Source organism: Spea bombifrons, chromosome 4 (assembly GCF_027358695.1).
Source record: "Spea bombifrons isolate aSpeBom1 chromosome 4, aSpeBom1.2.pri, whole genome shotgun sequence".
Lineage (NCBI taxonomy): Eukaryota > Metazoa > Chordata > Amphibia > Anura > Pelobatidae > Spea > Spea bombifrons.
In genome coordinates, this window is record NC_071090.1 from 80,428,465 (window position 1) to 80,442,388 (window position 13,924).

Below are 13,924 nucleotides of genomic sequence, written 5' to 3' on the forward strand. Positions count from 1 at the left end.
GTATCTTTTTTGGACCATAACTGAGGACTTTACTCAGGTTAGAAAGGTTCCTGTGCTTTCCCATTCCAATGTCCCTTCTGAATCTGACAGTTATACTCAACTAGATAATAAACCCTGCGGTACCGTGGACACAGTGGGCGGGATGATAAATCTTAGATATCAAAAATCTCTTTGTAAACAACATTTGGGGTTTTAATTGGGTTTACCAAGCAACATTTTCAGCTGTAGCTCTAGAAAAACGGTTACATATAACTGTCCATGACTAGATAAGGGTTGGGACAAATATATTCCAACCTTACTTACAGTTTGAGCCTGACTTTTGTTAATGCTCACAAAAACATACACATGGTAAAGATGTGCTTCTCATAAAATACAATAGAATTATGGTGTCCCCGCCATGTGAGGTGTATAGGAGAGGAAGGTGTCTAGATTGTAAGCTCGTTTGAGTAGGGCCCTCCTCACCGGTTGTCTCTGTAAGTCAATTTATGTTATATACTGCTTGTTATGTCCTGTCTACCCATTGTACAGCGCTACAAAATTTGATGGCGCTATATAAAACAATAAATAATACATAATAAAATGCATCAAAAAGGCCTTTCCTTCCTATATACTTCACATGGTGCAGACACCACAATTATATTGAATTTTAGTAGAAGTGCATCTTTACCATTTGTATGGGTTTTTTTTATATGTTTATTCGCGATTAAGAGTATCACTGTTCATATTGCAGCCTCACTATCACTTAAGCCTCGTAGACAAACCTTGTTTTTTTCTTTAACGAATTTTAATTTTACTTTAACCCCTTAAGGACAATAGGGGTTATTACTCGTAGTATATTGTGGGACAATGGCTATTTTAACATTTTTCGGTGTTCCTGTTTAGCTGTGATTTTCTTCTTTCTCATTTCGTGCTCCCACACATATTATATATTGTTTTTTTCAGGACAAACAGGGCTTTCTTTAGATACCATTAATTTTATCATATCATCTAATTTACTATAAAAAAAATGATAACATATGGGGATTTTTTGTTAAAAAATTACTTTTTCTCACTTTTTAAACAAAAAACTTTTACTCATCTGCAAAAACGAATGAAAAAACCTGCTAAATAGATTCTACTATTTGTCCTGAGTTTAGAAATACCCAATGTTTTTATGTTTTTTTGCTTTTTTCTGCACGTTATGGGGCAATAAGTACAGGTAGCGTTTTGCTATTTCAAAACCTTTTTTTCCAAATCTGGTAATTCTTCCCCCCATGTGCCATTTCGGGTATCTTTGAAGCCGGCCAATGCAATTTGCCCCATCAAGTCATATATTTTTAAAAACTAGACACCCCAAGGTATTTCACATGCTGGTAATTTAACCCTTTCCATGCACTAATTTTACCACCAGCCTTTGTGAAACTTTATGGTAGTAAATTTTTTTGTATTTTTTTCACACACGTTGTACTTCAGGTATAAATTTATCGCTCCTGGTATATGTCCGTGTCAAACAACACCCCAATATGTGTTCAGTAACATCTCCTGAGCGCAGTGATACCCCACATGCATGGGTTTGTTGGGTTATTTGGGAGGTAAAAGGCCGCCTTTGTGAGGTGTGTATTTTTTGGCCATTTAGACATCTGATCCTACTGCCCCCATGTCCCATATTTGGGACACCTTTGAACCCGGCCAATTCAATTTATCCCATCCACTCATGCATTTTTTAATACGAGACACCCTATGGGCATTTGTAATGCCAATATTTTAACTCTTTCCATGCTGGAATTTTTATAAAGATAAAGAATTTTAGGACTTGCTTATTAATTTTTTTTTTTTTTTTGGTGACAGTGGGGATTTTTATATGTTACCATATTATTTTTATTTTTTTAAAACATTTTTTAAAAAAAATGTTTTTAAATTTTTTTTAATTTTTTTTTTTTTTTTTTTTTTTTTTTTTACTAATCACTCATTAGTGAGCTGGGCTCAGGGCCGGACTGGGACTGAAAAGCAGCCCTGGAAAAATTTGGAGACCAGCCCCATATAGTTTATCTCACGGTGAAGCTCTTATACCCACACGCACCCCTTATACACACCCGAGTCACACTATGTGCCATTCTTTTTATCTCATTATTTGTATTAAAATGCCAGAAAGCAAAAGTGTTAAAAGGCCCTAATAAATGAAATACATTACACATAATGGGATCAAAACATTTACTACTGCGAACATTTTTAGATGAAAGAGTTCCATTTTATTCAGTGGAACAAAACACTGATCGCATTATTCTTCACGATATTCTGGTAAGAAACTTTTATTTCTTTATTAATTAATGTAGACTATTTTTTCCATATTTAATAAAAGCTATGATTGAGACATGTTTGGTTTTTATTTCCTTTCATTTGACAACCTACCCCCGAGTTATGCACCTCTGCCCCCAGGCTTGCCACTCTGCTCCCTGATATGCCTTCTAACCCCCTATATGCCACTCTGCCTCCAGAAATGCCTTATACCCCCTATATGCCACTCTGTCCCATGATATGCCTTCTAACCCCCTATATGCCACTCTGCCATTTAGGGGGTTAAAAGGCATATCATGGGACAGAGTGGCATATAGTGGGTATAAGGCATTCCTGGAGGCAGAGTGGCATGAAGGGGGTTAAAAGGCATATCATGGGGCACTCTGCCTCCAGAAAAGCCTTATGCCCCCTATATGCCACTCTGCCTCCCCGATATGCTTTATACCCTCCTATATGCTCCTCTGCCCCATGATATACCTTTTAACCTCCTTTATGCCACTCTGCCTCCAGATATGCCTTTTGACCCCCTATATGTCACTCTGCATCCAGAAATGCCTTATACCCCTATATGCAACTCTGGCATACAGGGGGTTAAAAGGCATATCATGGGACAGAGTGGCATATAGGGGGATATAAGGCATTTCTGGAGGCAGAGTGGCATATAGGGGGACACACTTACATACACACACATGCCGATTTTTTTTGTTTTTAACAAATACAAAACACATTATACAGTACAAAAAATACATTATTTTACTCACCTTCTACTTCTCTTGACTTCCTGGTAGCTGCACACTGTTCTCCTCTATGCTGACAGCCAGGATGCCACTGACCTGACATCCGGTGCTGCAGCAGTCTGAGCGCGAGGGGGCGGAGCTTCCACCTCACGCTGCTCCCATCACTATGCAGCCATCAGGCTGCTGGGAATGTAATCTAAACGGCCGGTGCGTGCTGATGTCGCCGGCCGGAGCTACTTTAACACTTTTTTTTTTATTTATATGGTAAGCTGGATCGGCTTGCCATATAAAGTAAAAAAAAAGTATTAAAGCAGAGGCGGCCGGCGGCATCAGCACGCACCGGCCGTTCAGATTACATTCCCAGCAATCTGATGGCCGCATAGTGATGGGAGCAGCGCGAGGGGTGAAAGGTCAGTGCGAGGGGGCGGAGCTTTCACCCCTCACACTGCTCCCATCACTAGACGGCGATCGCACACGGCTGCTGGGTGCTGATACCGGCCAGGCGGCCGGCCGCATCAGCACCCAGCGGCTGCTTTGATTAGATTTCGGGCAGCCTGGGGGGCAGCTCAGCGGCTGTCTTCATGGCCGCCCAGCCCACGGACCTTCCGGCCCACCGGGAAATTTCCCGGTATCCCGGTGGGCCAGTCCGGCCCTGGCTGGGCTCCATTGACCTTGCATGGTTGGATGCAGTACCTGCATTCAACCTGCAGGAGGAGCTCGAGAGTTCACAAGAGGGTCTGGATAGACCCTCTATGAACTCATTTCTATTGTTGAAGCCATCCTGTGAATGACGGCAACGTCATTTACAGGATGGCACTTGTGGTTGCTCTTCGGAGCAATCACAAGGTGATCGGGGTAGGGGGGTAGTGTTGCTGACATGCCTCGATATCGAGGCATGTCAGTAACACCATTTATGCTTAGGAAGCGATTCAGATCGCTTCCTAAGCTGTTTTAGCCGGGCGCCGCCGCGATCTTTCATGATCGGTGCGGCGGCGGCCATTTTTCTTCCGGGGAGGGCTGCCAAGGGCTGCCCTCCCCGGATCCACGGTCAGCCTCACTTGGGAGGCTTCCGTGGATGCTGCAAAGCCGCCGATCGCAAAAAACAGTGCGATGACATGCTGGGTTAGTTGCTTAGTTAGTTACCCAAGTCTGTCTTATTATACAGATAAGGGATACTACAACCACACAGAAGCATTACAACAGAGAAACATAAATTTCCATGGTAAATTAAATCTCTTTGCATGGTTTTGATTTCACTTTATCAATTGATACTATGCAGATTATGCAGATAGTGGTTCTGATGCACAGTGTGGAGAAATGCACATACTCTGCTAGTGCGACCCGGTATCTCCAGGTGAAGCCCTGCTCCCTTAAGTCCCCAGGTTAGTTACTTCTTTTTGTGGGCATTTTTGAGAGGTCCCTTGCCAGGCCCTGCCACCACGCAAAGTTTCTCCCTCAAAAGTGGAAGAGCTCTGGGTAGCATGCGCTGGAAAGTTCACGGGAATGCCAATAAGCAAGAACATTTATTTGGTTCCTTATGAAGATGATACAGTTGCATTAACCAAAAGTTAATATGCAGGTGATTTGAGATCAATTGAAACACCTAAGCGGTTCCTGAATGTCATGCATTATCCAGTAGAAACACTGCCCTTTTTGTAGGAGAAACCTTTTTCTGCATTTATAACGAGTATGAAACCATTTAACTTACCTGTAGATAAAACCATATATTAAAACAATCTATCCAGTCCTGTGTAAATTGATCCCATGTAAGTTACTGCTGTTGATACGTACATTGATTCCATGCAAAATTATTTTAGTACTGTATATATCATCTTCTAAGTAAAAAAATAAGATTGAAACTAGTCTGTTTCTTCAGACTTTTATTTTACAATGTCTCACTAAATATATTTACAAGACATGACTTTGCCTCAGTGCAATACATTTTTTATGTTGCATAAGTACAAACTATTGAATTTTTTAAACTTTTTTTTCTTAAAAAAGAAACACTTAACTGCTATGTCAGCTAAGTATACAACATAACATTTATTTCTGTTTGTGATAACACAAACAGCATAATTTCCAAAACAAGCACCAGTTAGAATCACACCATCCATGCCATTATCCTTGGTATTCATAAAATGTTTTTTTTTTTTTAATTAACCCTTAGAGAGGAGAAAGCAATTTATCAATGCACCTGAACACCTCTTTAGCAATCAACAGATTTAAACACATGCATGAAATTATATTTAGGGATGGTCTGCAGAAGGCATTTTTTTCATGTTACAAAAATACTGCAAAATTTATGGAAAATATGCCAATACTATTAATGACAAGGAGCAATATTTCCGGTTATCCCTTAACCTTCAGACAAATCTACATGAATTATTAACGAGCACAGATATCTTGCGCATGAGCACTATGGAGGAATTGATACGGCGCTGATGAACATGGTATAGAACAATATCAATTTCAATTTGGAATTGTAGAACGTTGTTTAGTGTATGTCTTCACAGTGATATACCAGAAAGGTGATCTATATTATGCAAAAATAGCCCCATCCATTCCTTCATGCTTCATGGTTTTATGGGAAAACAAAAATCGATAAATGATTTAGACAAAATAACAACCAATTTGGTAATGAACAGAAACCATATAATGCATCTTTTTTAAAAAATACGTAACCTCTTACAGAGAAAATGATTGCAAAAATGAGAAAAAGAGGTAATTCAATCAATCAAAGACTACACAGAGACATACATTTATTTAACAGATACAAGATATAAAAACAATACCTTAGTATTCAACCCAGGTGGAATTGGTATTTTTTTTTTTGTTTCACCAACAAAAAGAGTTTACGTCAAAGTCGTTGGCTGGAGATTTTTGGCACTTTATGGGAACCAGTCCTTGCCCAATGTCAGTCGTACAAAAAAATGAGTCATCTTCTTCAACATACCTTGCAAATATAGTACTTGTGTACTAGCAAACACATAAACATATTAAAAGAAACATTCCCACTGATTTTCACATGCATACACTATTCAAATGACAACACTGTACCAATGTTAATCTTTATATAGAATTTGCAGAGGTGGCGCCACATGCTCTACCAGCATTCTAGATTTCTTCTGGAGACCGAATGTCAGATTTCAGCTTTACAAACTCCTTCGCAACTTCGTCGTTGGACCTCTGAGAAAGTATTCGCAAGATTGTCAAGCCGGTTTCGTCCATGCAGATGTTTTTAATCAGGGGATACCACGAGGCACAATTTCCTTTGTCCACGATGTTTTTCAGCTGGATAACAGTCATGCCTATAATGCGATCCTCTCTGGCAAAACAGTAATCCTTCACACAGAGGTGAATCTCATATGCCCCTGGGCCATCTTCATTACTCAGAATGCTGAATGGATAAAAAAAAAATGAATTAGATACAAGGACTACATTTTAATTTTCTCTGCATTCAACAGTATTTGAAAAAGCGTATTAACTCATAAAAAATGTAATATGTCCTTAAGGAATATTTGCTTCTTTACTAATGATACATTGAGTCTCGGTACGTGATGATGATTTTTCTTTTAAAAGAATGCTTTTCTATCGTATTCACACTGTCCTTTATTTTGTTATCACATGTTTCAAATATTTTATGTTTGAAGGCATAATTTAAGTGTGCGCAGGAAAAAGGGCTGGAGTGGCATGGGAATTTAAAGCATACTAACCCACAGGCCTATAATAATGGTGCTACGTAATGGTGACGTTTACTGGTTTTAAGAAAAGTTGAGCAATTTTGGATTGTTTTTAGAATGCCAATGTTTAGGAGGAGTCATGTGAGAAAAAAAACCCTGCAAGGCTGACAATCCAGGCCTGGACTTAGCACCTAAGGAGAAACATGGGTAACACAACCCATTTAACCTGTGTTTTTTTTTTTTTTTTACACTTAAAAGTGTATATCTGTAATGAAGCTATATGCTGTCACTTTGAAAAACATTTGTTTATTTGCGAAAGTTGAACATATTTTAAAAATATATATATATATATATATATATATATATATATATATATATATATATATATATATATATATATATTGTGACAGAAAGCAGGGGATGATAATGGAGGGAGTGTATATATCCCCTTGTATTTTGCAGGGTGGTTACCCACAATAGTTTTACTAGCCCCAGGGAGATGTATTGTTGACATTGGAATTATTAACATCTGTTGTTATTTGTGTGTTTTGGGTCCCTGGGGTGGAGCATTTGGAGAGTAGGGCGGGCCAGTGCTCCACTCCACAGTTTATGAGCAACCGAAGTCCAGCAGATGGGAATCCAGTCCGGAGATTATCGGATACTCTCCTAGTACTCACCTGGTTCCACTAATTAATGGGAGAGGCAGTTAAGTAGCCTCCTGATCTGAGAGCAAGAGAGAGATCATTTGGCTCCCTGAGAGAGAGGGAGAGAGCTGCTAAAATACTGAGTGCTGCCAATATTACATGCAAATTTTGTTATTTTGTTTGTTGGAACGGATAAGCCACCCAACTGTAGTTAGATTAAGAATCCTGTATTAGTTAGTGCTCACGAGAGCAAGGCTTTTTGTTTTGATTTCTTGATTTTCTGTATGCCTGTGGTGACAAAATAAAACAGGCCCAGCCTTTTATTTTACCCTCCTCGTGTCTGAGCCGTCTCTGCAGCCTGGAAGACTGTGTGTGAGTAAGGATTCCCGGACAGAGTACCAAAGTGAAGGGGTATTGTGTCACAATATATATATTAATCCAGATTTCATAAAATATCTGCAGTGTGTTGCATGCGTGTACTATTTTTTTTAAATAAAAAAAAATAGTGTTATCCGGATTAATTTTCTTTTTCTGTTTCATTCAATGCAACTACTATTTTTATCTTCTCACTTCTCAGGTCGCAAAAAAACAAATTAAGCTGTGACGTTTTGTCTTTCTAATTCACAGCTTCTTTTTTTTTTCTTTCTTCAAGTGAACGGAAGCCAAGTAGTCGATTGTCCTGTTCTTCCCAAAATTATTTTTCCTTTTGTTTGTTGCATGTATGTACTCTTAAATGGTCTCCAAGCTAAAAATGGCTGCTCACGTTCACCTTTATTTTTATGCTTATACTGTATGTGTCATCCATACCTGTGGATATGTTTTATTTTTTTTAACCTACTGTGTTGTGGCCATTTTAACAACCCTTCCTGGAATCCTACTAAATGCAGTAACATCCTTTTTTAAATATATCCGCTAGAATTACCATTATAACTGCAAGTAGTTTATATACATGGGGACTTTTTTGTTTCATGGTTTATTCCTTATTATTGTCTGGCAATGAGTAGAGGTCACATTAACCTGCGCACTGACAATCATCACATAGCAAATTAATGCAAAGCTGAAAATAAATAAATGCTGCTGTGTGCAGCAAATTCAGTAGGAACTGGAGGGAGTGTAATAAATAAAGCCTAAAGAAACGAGAATTTTGGCAGTGAAAACAAAAGCACATTGCTGCATAAAAAAAATTAGACATAAAAACACTTGCTTTTGTTTTTAAAAAATAAGGCAGATGAAGTTCCTTGAGCTGTTGATTTTTTAAAGGTTTTAATATTAATAAAAGCAGTAATTGAGTGAGAGCAGTGTGGACAATCTGGATTAAAACAAAAACAATAAAATCCATCCTGCACATTATGCAAAAATGTGATTTGGATTCCCAAATCCATCATGCTCATATGATCGAGATCTGCATGTGATTTTACCATATTGCGAATGGGTTGCTTCTGGGTATTTCCATTGGGATAAACACATGCTTCTCAGAAACTATGCAGTAATAAGAGTCATTTTTTCAGTTTAAATAAAGTTAACATAGCCACGGCCCTGCCAAGTGTCCTGCGGCTAGCAAATGTCTTTTGACTGCTAATTCTGAACCTGCAGTCCTTATTTTATGGTTTTTCATAATTTGCATCATGGCTTCATACAATAAGAAAAGGGTAGATTTGGTAGTAGTATTAGACTTAACAGAGCCAAAATACTGTAATAGAAATATGAGATTTGCATAGATAATTGTTGATAATAAGACAGGACAGGCACGATTAAATGAGACAGGCTGTATGTTATGGCCTGCCTTGTTTTGGAAGCAGGCACTTTACCGTATACAAAATTTGATATCAGCTTTTTGTCGGATTTGGAGCTGGGCACAGTGTTATAAGAGTCAAAAAAGACAAGCAAAATTTGGGATCCCTTACTATCTTATAGAACCTAAAAAAATATTTTTTTTTTTTAATGCAACTTACAAAAATAAATACATAGATTGAAAATTGACTGTGTGTGTGTTTATTATGATTAAAGCTAATAACAGTTTATAAACACTTTCACTTAAAACGTATGTAGAATATACACATTTAATAGCTTCAGGAACAACTATGTACTTTACAAAAATATACTGTATATCCTCTAGGTACTTTACAAAGATGACTTCATACCTCTGTTAATTCAGTAATAGAATCTTAAGTACTAATGATGCTACAAGCATTGGCCACTACTACTACTCCTACTAGGGCCACATTACCCCCCTCCCAAAAAAAAAGAAAATAGTCTGTGTATGCTAATAACACATTCACAGAAGGAAATATATATTTTGTTTCATCCACAACTTCAAACAATTTGCAAGCTGATACTACCACTAGCAACAACACACAATTTATACAAGGATAGAACAACAAAAAAAATTGGGAGTTTATGCTTAGAAATGTAGACAGGAAATACACTATTGCCTGGCTCGCAATCTCAGTTTTGAGGTTGAGGTCAGGGCTCTGTGCGGGGCAGTCAAGTTCTTCCACACCAAGCTCATCCATCCATGTCTTTATGGACCTTGCTTTGTGCATTGGGGGACAGTCTTGTGTATACTACAATTTTCTTAGTGCACTTCTGTATATAATCTTGCTGGTTGATTATGAATCGCCTTGAATTTTGTGCTCAGGTAAAAGTCCTGAAAATGTATTTTGTATCTTGACATCCAGTGGGGTTACTCAGTTGAGAAAATTTAATTCCACCTAGCTATTTGGGCATTATCTGGCTATTGTTTGCAATTTCTCCAATAGTTTTTTTTTAAATTGTGGTGCATAGGAAGAGTGGGAGAGGCCATCTGAAACTGATCCACACTTTTCAACAGAAACATGTCAAGCTAGGGCCCTTTGCCTAGTACTATGGTGCAAACACATGGAAATTCTATGTAACAACAGGCTATTCATTATTTTGAACCAACTAGGTCATATCCCATCCAGGGTTATCAAAGCCCTGTCTTTCCCGAGAAAGTGTGGGTTCTGGGGGCTCAAAGTAAACTTCAAGAATGTATCTTTCCCCAGGACCTTCTTGAAGAGCCAGGATTCCTGCAAGAGGTTACGCAGTTGTGAGGAAAATCACACTGCTTCCTCTTTTCACAAGGCTCTACATGCACCCCCCCCCCTCAAGTAAGCATTTTTTTTTTATTTTGCCACTTTTTCTTTACTTTAAGCGCAATCATATTTCTTCTTGGATCAAGAAGCTCTAAAATATTAATGTTGTTCTATCATTTATAGCCCTGTATGTTCTGGTTTTCTAAATCCAGATCCATTTTGAAGGCATTTATTGTATTTGGTAGCCTATTTGATTCCCTACTTGTTTTGGTTGAAGCTAATTATTATTTATTATAATGTATTTGCAAATATACTCCTTAAAAAATGATGTTAAGAATGTTAAAATAAAATCAGTAAAAATGTAAATGTTTTACAATCAGTAGCTGAGTAGATTTGAAAGGCACAGTTCCCAAGAAAAGATTTCAAACGAGTAAAGAGGTGTCAGGCAGGTTGCAAAATGATTGAATACATATATTAAAGTATTGAAAATTAATTATATTAAGTACATGTACTGTGGGAGAAGCAAGAACAGGTACATTGACTTCAGAACTGTGGTATGTGAAAGGTATAATTGTGTGCTTTAATTAAATTTATTGAATTTACTGAAACGTGAATAATTGCCTGTTTCAAATTAGTGACATTCTAAATTCTACATTCTACATGCAATGCGAAAATAGCTTAATGTAGCTTAATGTGTCAATCAACTGCTTCACAATTCTATCCTAGAAGTTTTATGGATTTTGGTTTCCCGCATTGCAAATGAGTGTCATTAAGATTTTTTGGGGAGCTTAAGAACATAAATATTAACCAATTTCCTCCAAACTTGCCACAATACAAGAGTCTATCTAATTCAAACGTATCCTGAAAATGATGACTTTTGGCTAAGTATACTTTCACAAAGATTTTTTACTTTATAATCCTGAAGTACTAAAATTGTACATTCCCCAAAACTCCTGTTCTTCCTCAAGGTAGCTATACTAATACTAGACACGATACTCTAGAGAAATACTCTTATCAGTGCAAGGGACATTTTTAGAGCCCCCTTCAGGTTGCTTTTAATTACGGTATAATGATTTTCTAGGTGTAAAATATAAATTACTGGCTTCTGTTTGTGACAGATGGGAAATAATACTTTAGACAGAAAAGAAATCTGTAACCTTTGCATTTGTTAAAGGACACTGATGGGGTGAGCATTTGGTTTCTTAATAGAATTCCACGTCACAGGTTATGGGCAGCATAAAACCTACAGACCCTGCTCCTTTCCCAGGTTGATTTAATGGCTCTAGCTATAGAGACAGCCAGAGCCAAAATAATTTGCAGGGCTCCTAAACGTAAGGATGTTTTGCATTAATGCTTAAATCTGAATCATGACTTACAAGTGAAATGTTTCATTGTATTTTGGAGCCCATGTATTGCTCTTGGTTTTAGTTCCAAACTTCCTTTTTTTGTCGCTGAGGTTGGGACCCAATACATAGATTTCAACGAATGGTCGGAACATAGCAGTTGTTTGCCACACCAAGCCGTTCAGAGCCACAACTGCAATAAAATGAGAAATCAGATTAGTTTGGGAAATAATATGCATAATATGACTGAAAAGTGTTGAAATGTACTATGGTTTCATTTTCAGCTTATGAAAAATATATTCTGCCTCCAGAAAGCAATAAGCAATATCGACTACTGAAGAATGCAGACATCAGGTGAAGTTCAATGAATGCATCCAGAATAATCTAATCTTACTTTTTGCTGTAATTTTGTGCTCTCCATTCCCAGGATGTGTGAATATGTCCACCTGAACTGAGATTTCTCCTACAGAGTTCTCCAAGGACAAACCTAAAATAGGAGGAAAGAGAGGAATGCTTATATAATTAGGCTATAATATCACCAGGGATAGTCACAAACATGTTCCATGGTGGACATTTTCAAAACCAACCGGAACAGGACATTTTTTTAAATTATTATTTCAAACAATACTTAATAGTTTCTATTGGTTGAAAATGCATTTATTAACCAAATGTTTTTTTAATACAATCATTTTATTCCCTTTATGAAAGCTCAAAACCAAAATAGTAATGAACATGCTGTAAAGCTAAGCATTTTGCAAATGATGCCATGATTTAAAAATGTGTGAGAACTCCCCCCAAAAATGACGAAATATAAGAACCTTTTTAAAAAATGATGTAGGTTTGTTAAAATTTTGCTATTCAGGATTTTTAAAAAAATGTATAAAGTGCCTATCTACCACAGATTTGTATGCCCTATTATTCTAAACCATTACATTGTTAGCTTCTGAGTCTTCTGTCCTGTTGGCATCCCTTGAGGACTGGAGATGTGCTCCTCGGTTTTAGAATTGAAATAACTTTTGTGTATACTGTGTATACTTTTGTGTATTTGGTCTTATTTAAATCTAAGAGTGTATCATGGGGATGAATGACAAAGTTGACCCCCTGAACAGCAAGATGAAGTGAGACAGAACTTATTATGGGGGTCCACACGTTTCTCTTTCATAATGCCAATCTAGTCCTTCATAATGCATTGTTAATAACAGATGAAATAGCCAAAGTGGTTTGAAAATTGTGTGCCCTGTACCTCTATGTCATACATGAGCCAGGAAATCCTTAAAATGTATTTCCATTACTAGTTAAGTACTTGGCACTCCATCCCTCCTACACCGCCTGCCAAATGCAACAGACACAGCTATATTGCCTACATCTGCTAAATGGGTATTCTGCAATTTAACTGACCAGGTTCAATCTGCGGATTTTTAACAAATGTTAATTCAATTCCTGCATAATATTAACTTTAGAGACCATTGTATTTCTGTACAAATCTTGTTATGTTTCCTGCTCCATTTAACTGTTCCGTACAGCACAGTTTCACTATGTAATCACGCAATAACCAGTGAGCATTCCACTCTTATGGGGGAAATTCATTACCTTGGAATAAGTCGAACTTGGCAATGTCACTAGAACATGAAAACTGCCATTAACTTCAATGGCGGTTTTAATTGCCCTTGAATTAATATTTTCATCATTTCAAGAACAGCAGGTTTTAAGCCTCTGTCTAACTTTCAATGAGGCGGACATGGCCAAAATATAATAATCTGTACTCAGGGAATCCTGTTACCCACTGGATGTATAATGGGTTATATATGTGTGGCCAGGTATATTAAATGCACCAATTTATACATACATCCAGGCATATCATTCTATTAAGGAGTATTTGAGTTATATTGAGTTGGTATACTATAAGACCTCTTTCAAATGCTTTTCTGAGGCTAGGTTTCCACTTGTTTTTTTTTTGCTAAAAACGCCCATAAAAGCGCCAATAGCGTCACCTGGCGTTTTTTTAGTGAAAAAACGCTGCAGCCAGATGTTAGCTGTTCTTCAATAGGAAATCGCAAAATGCCATTTCCACTTGGCGTTTTTCTGTTTGGCGTTTTTTCAGTCCTCTTTGGCGTTTTTCTGCTTTTTTGGGCTCTGTGGCAGTTTTTCAAAATCGCAGCATGTTGACACTCTGGCGTTTTTTGCAAGGAAATC

The 13,924-nt window shown here is 37.5% G+C and overlaps 1 protein-coding gene across 1 annotated transcript in view; it reads right to left on the bottom strand.

Moving 5' to 3' along the window:
* Positions 1-4,874: 4,874 nt before the first annotated feature.
* The window catches only part of UNC13C (unc-13 homolog C), a 208,279-nt gene continuing 199,229 nt past the window's right edge, over positions 4,875-13,924 (bottom strand). The window contains exons 31-33 of the mRNA XM_053462529.1: positions 12,126-12,218; positions 11,765-11,924; positions 4,875-6,408 (exon numbers count right to left, since the gene is read on the bottom strand). Of these exons, the coding sequence (XP_053318504.1) occupies positions 6,126-6,408; positions 11,765-11,924; positions 12,126-12,218 (536 nt within the window). The 3' untranslated portion in view covers positions 4,875-6,125. The remainder of the gene's footprint in view (positions 6,409-11,764; positions 11,925-12,125; positions 12,219-13,924) is intronic.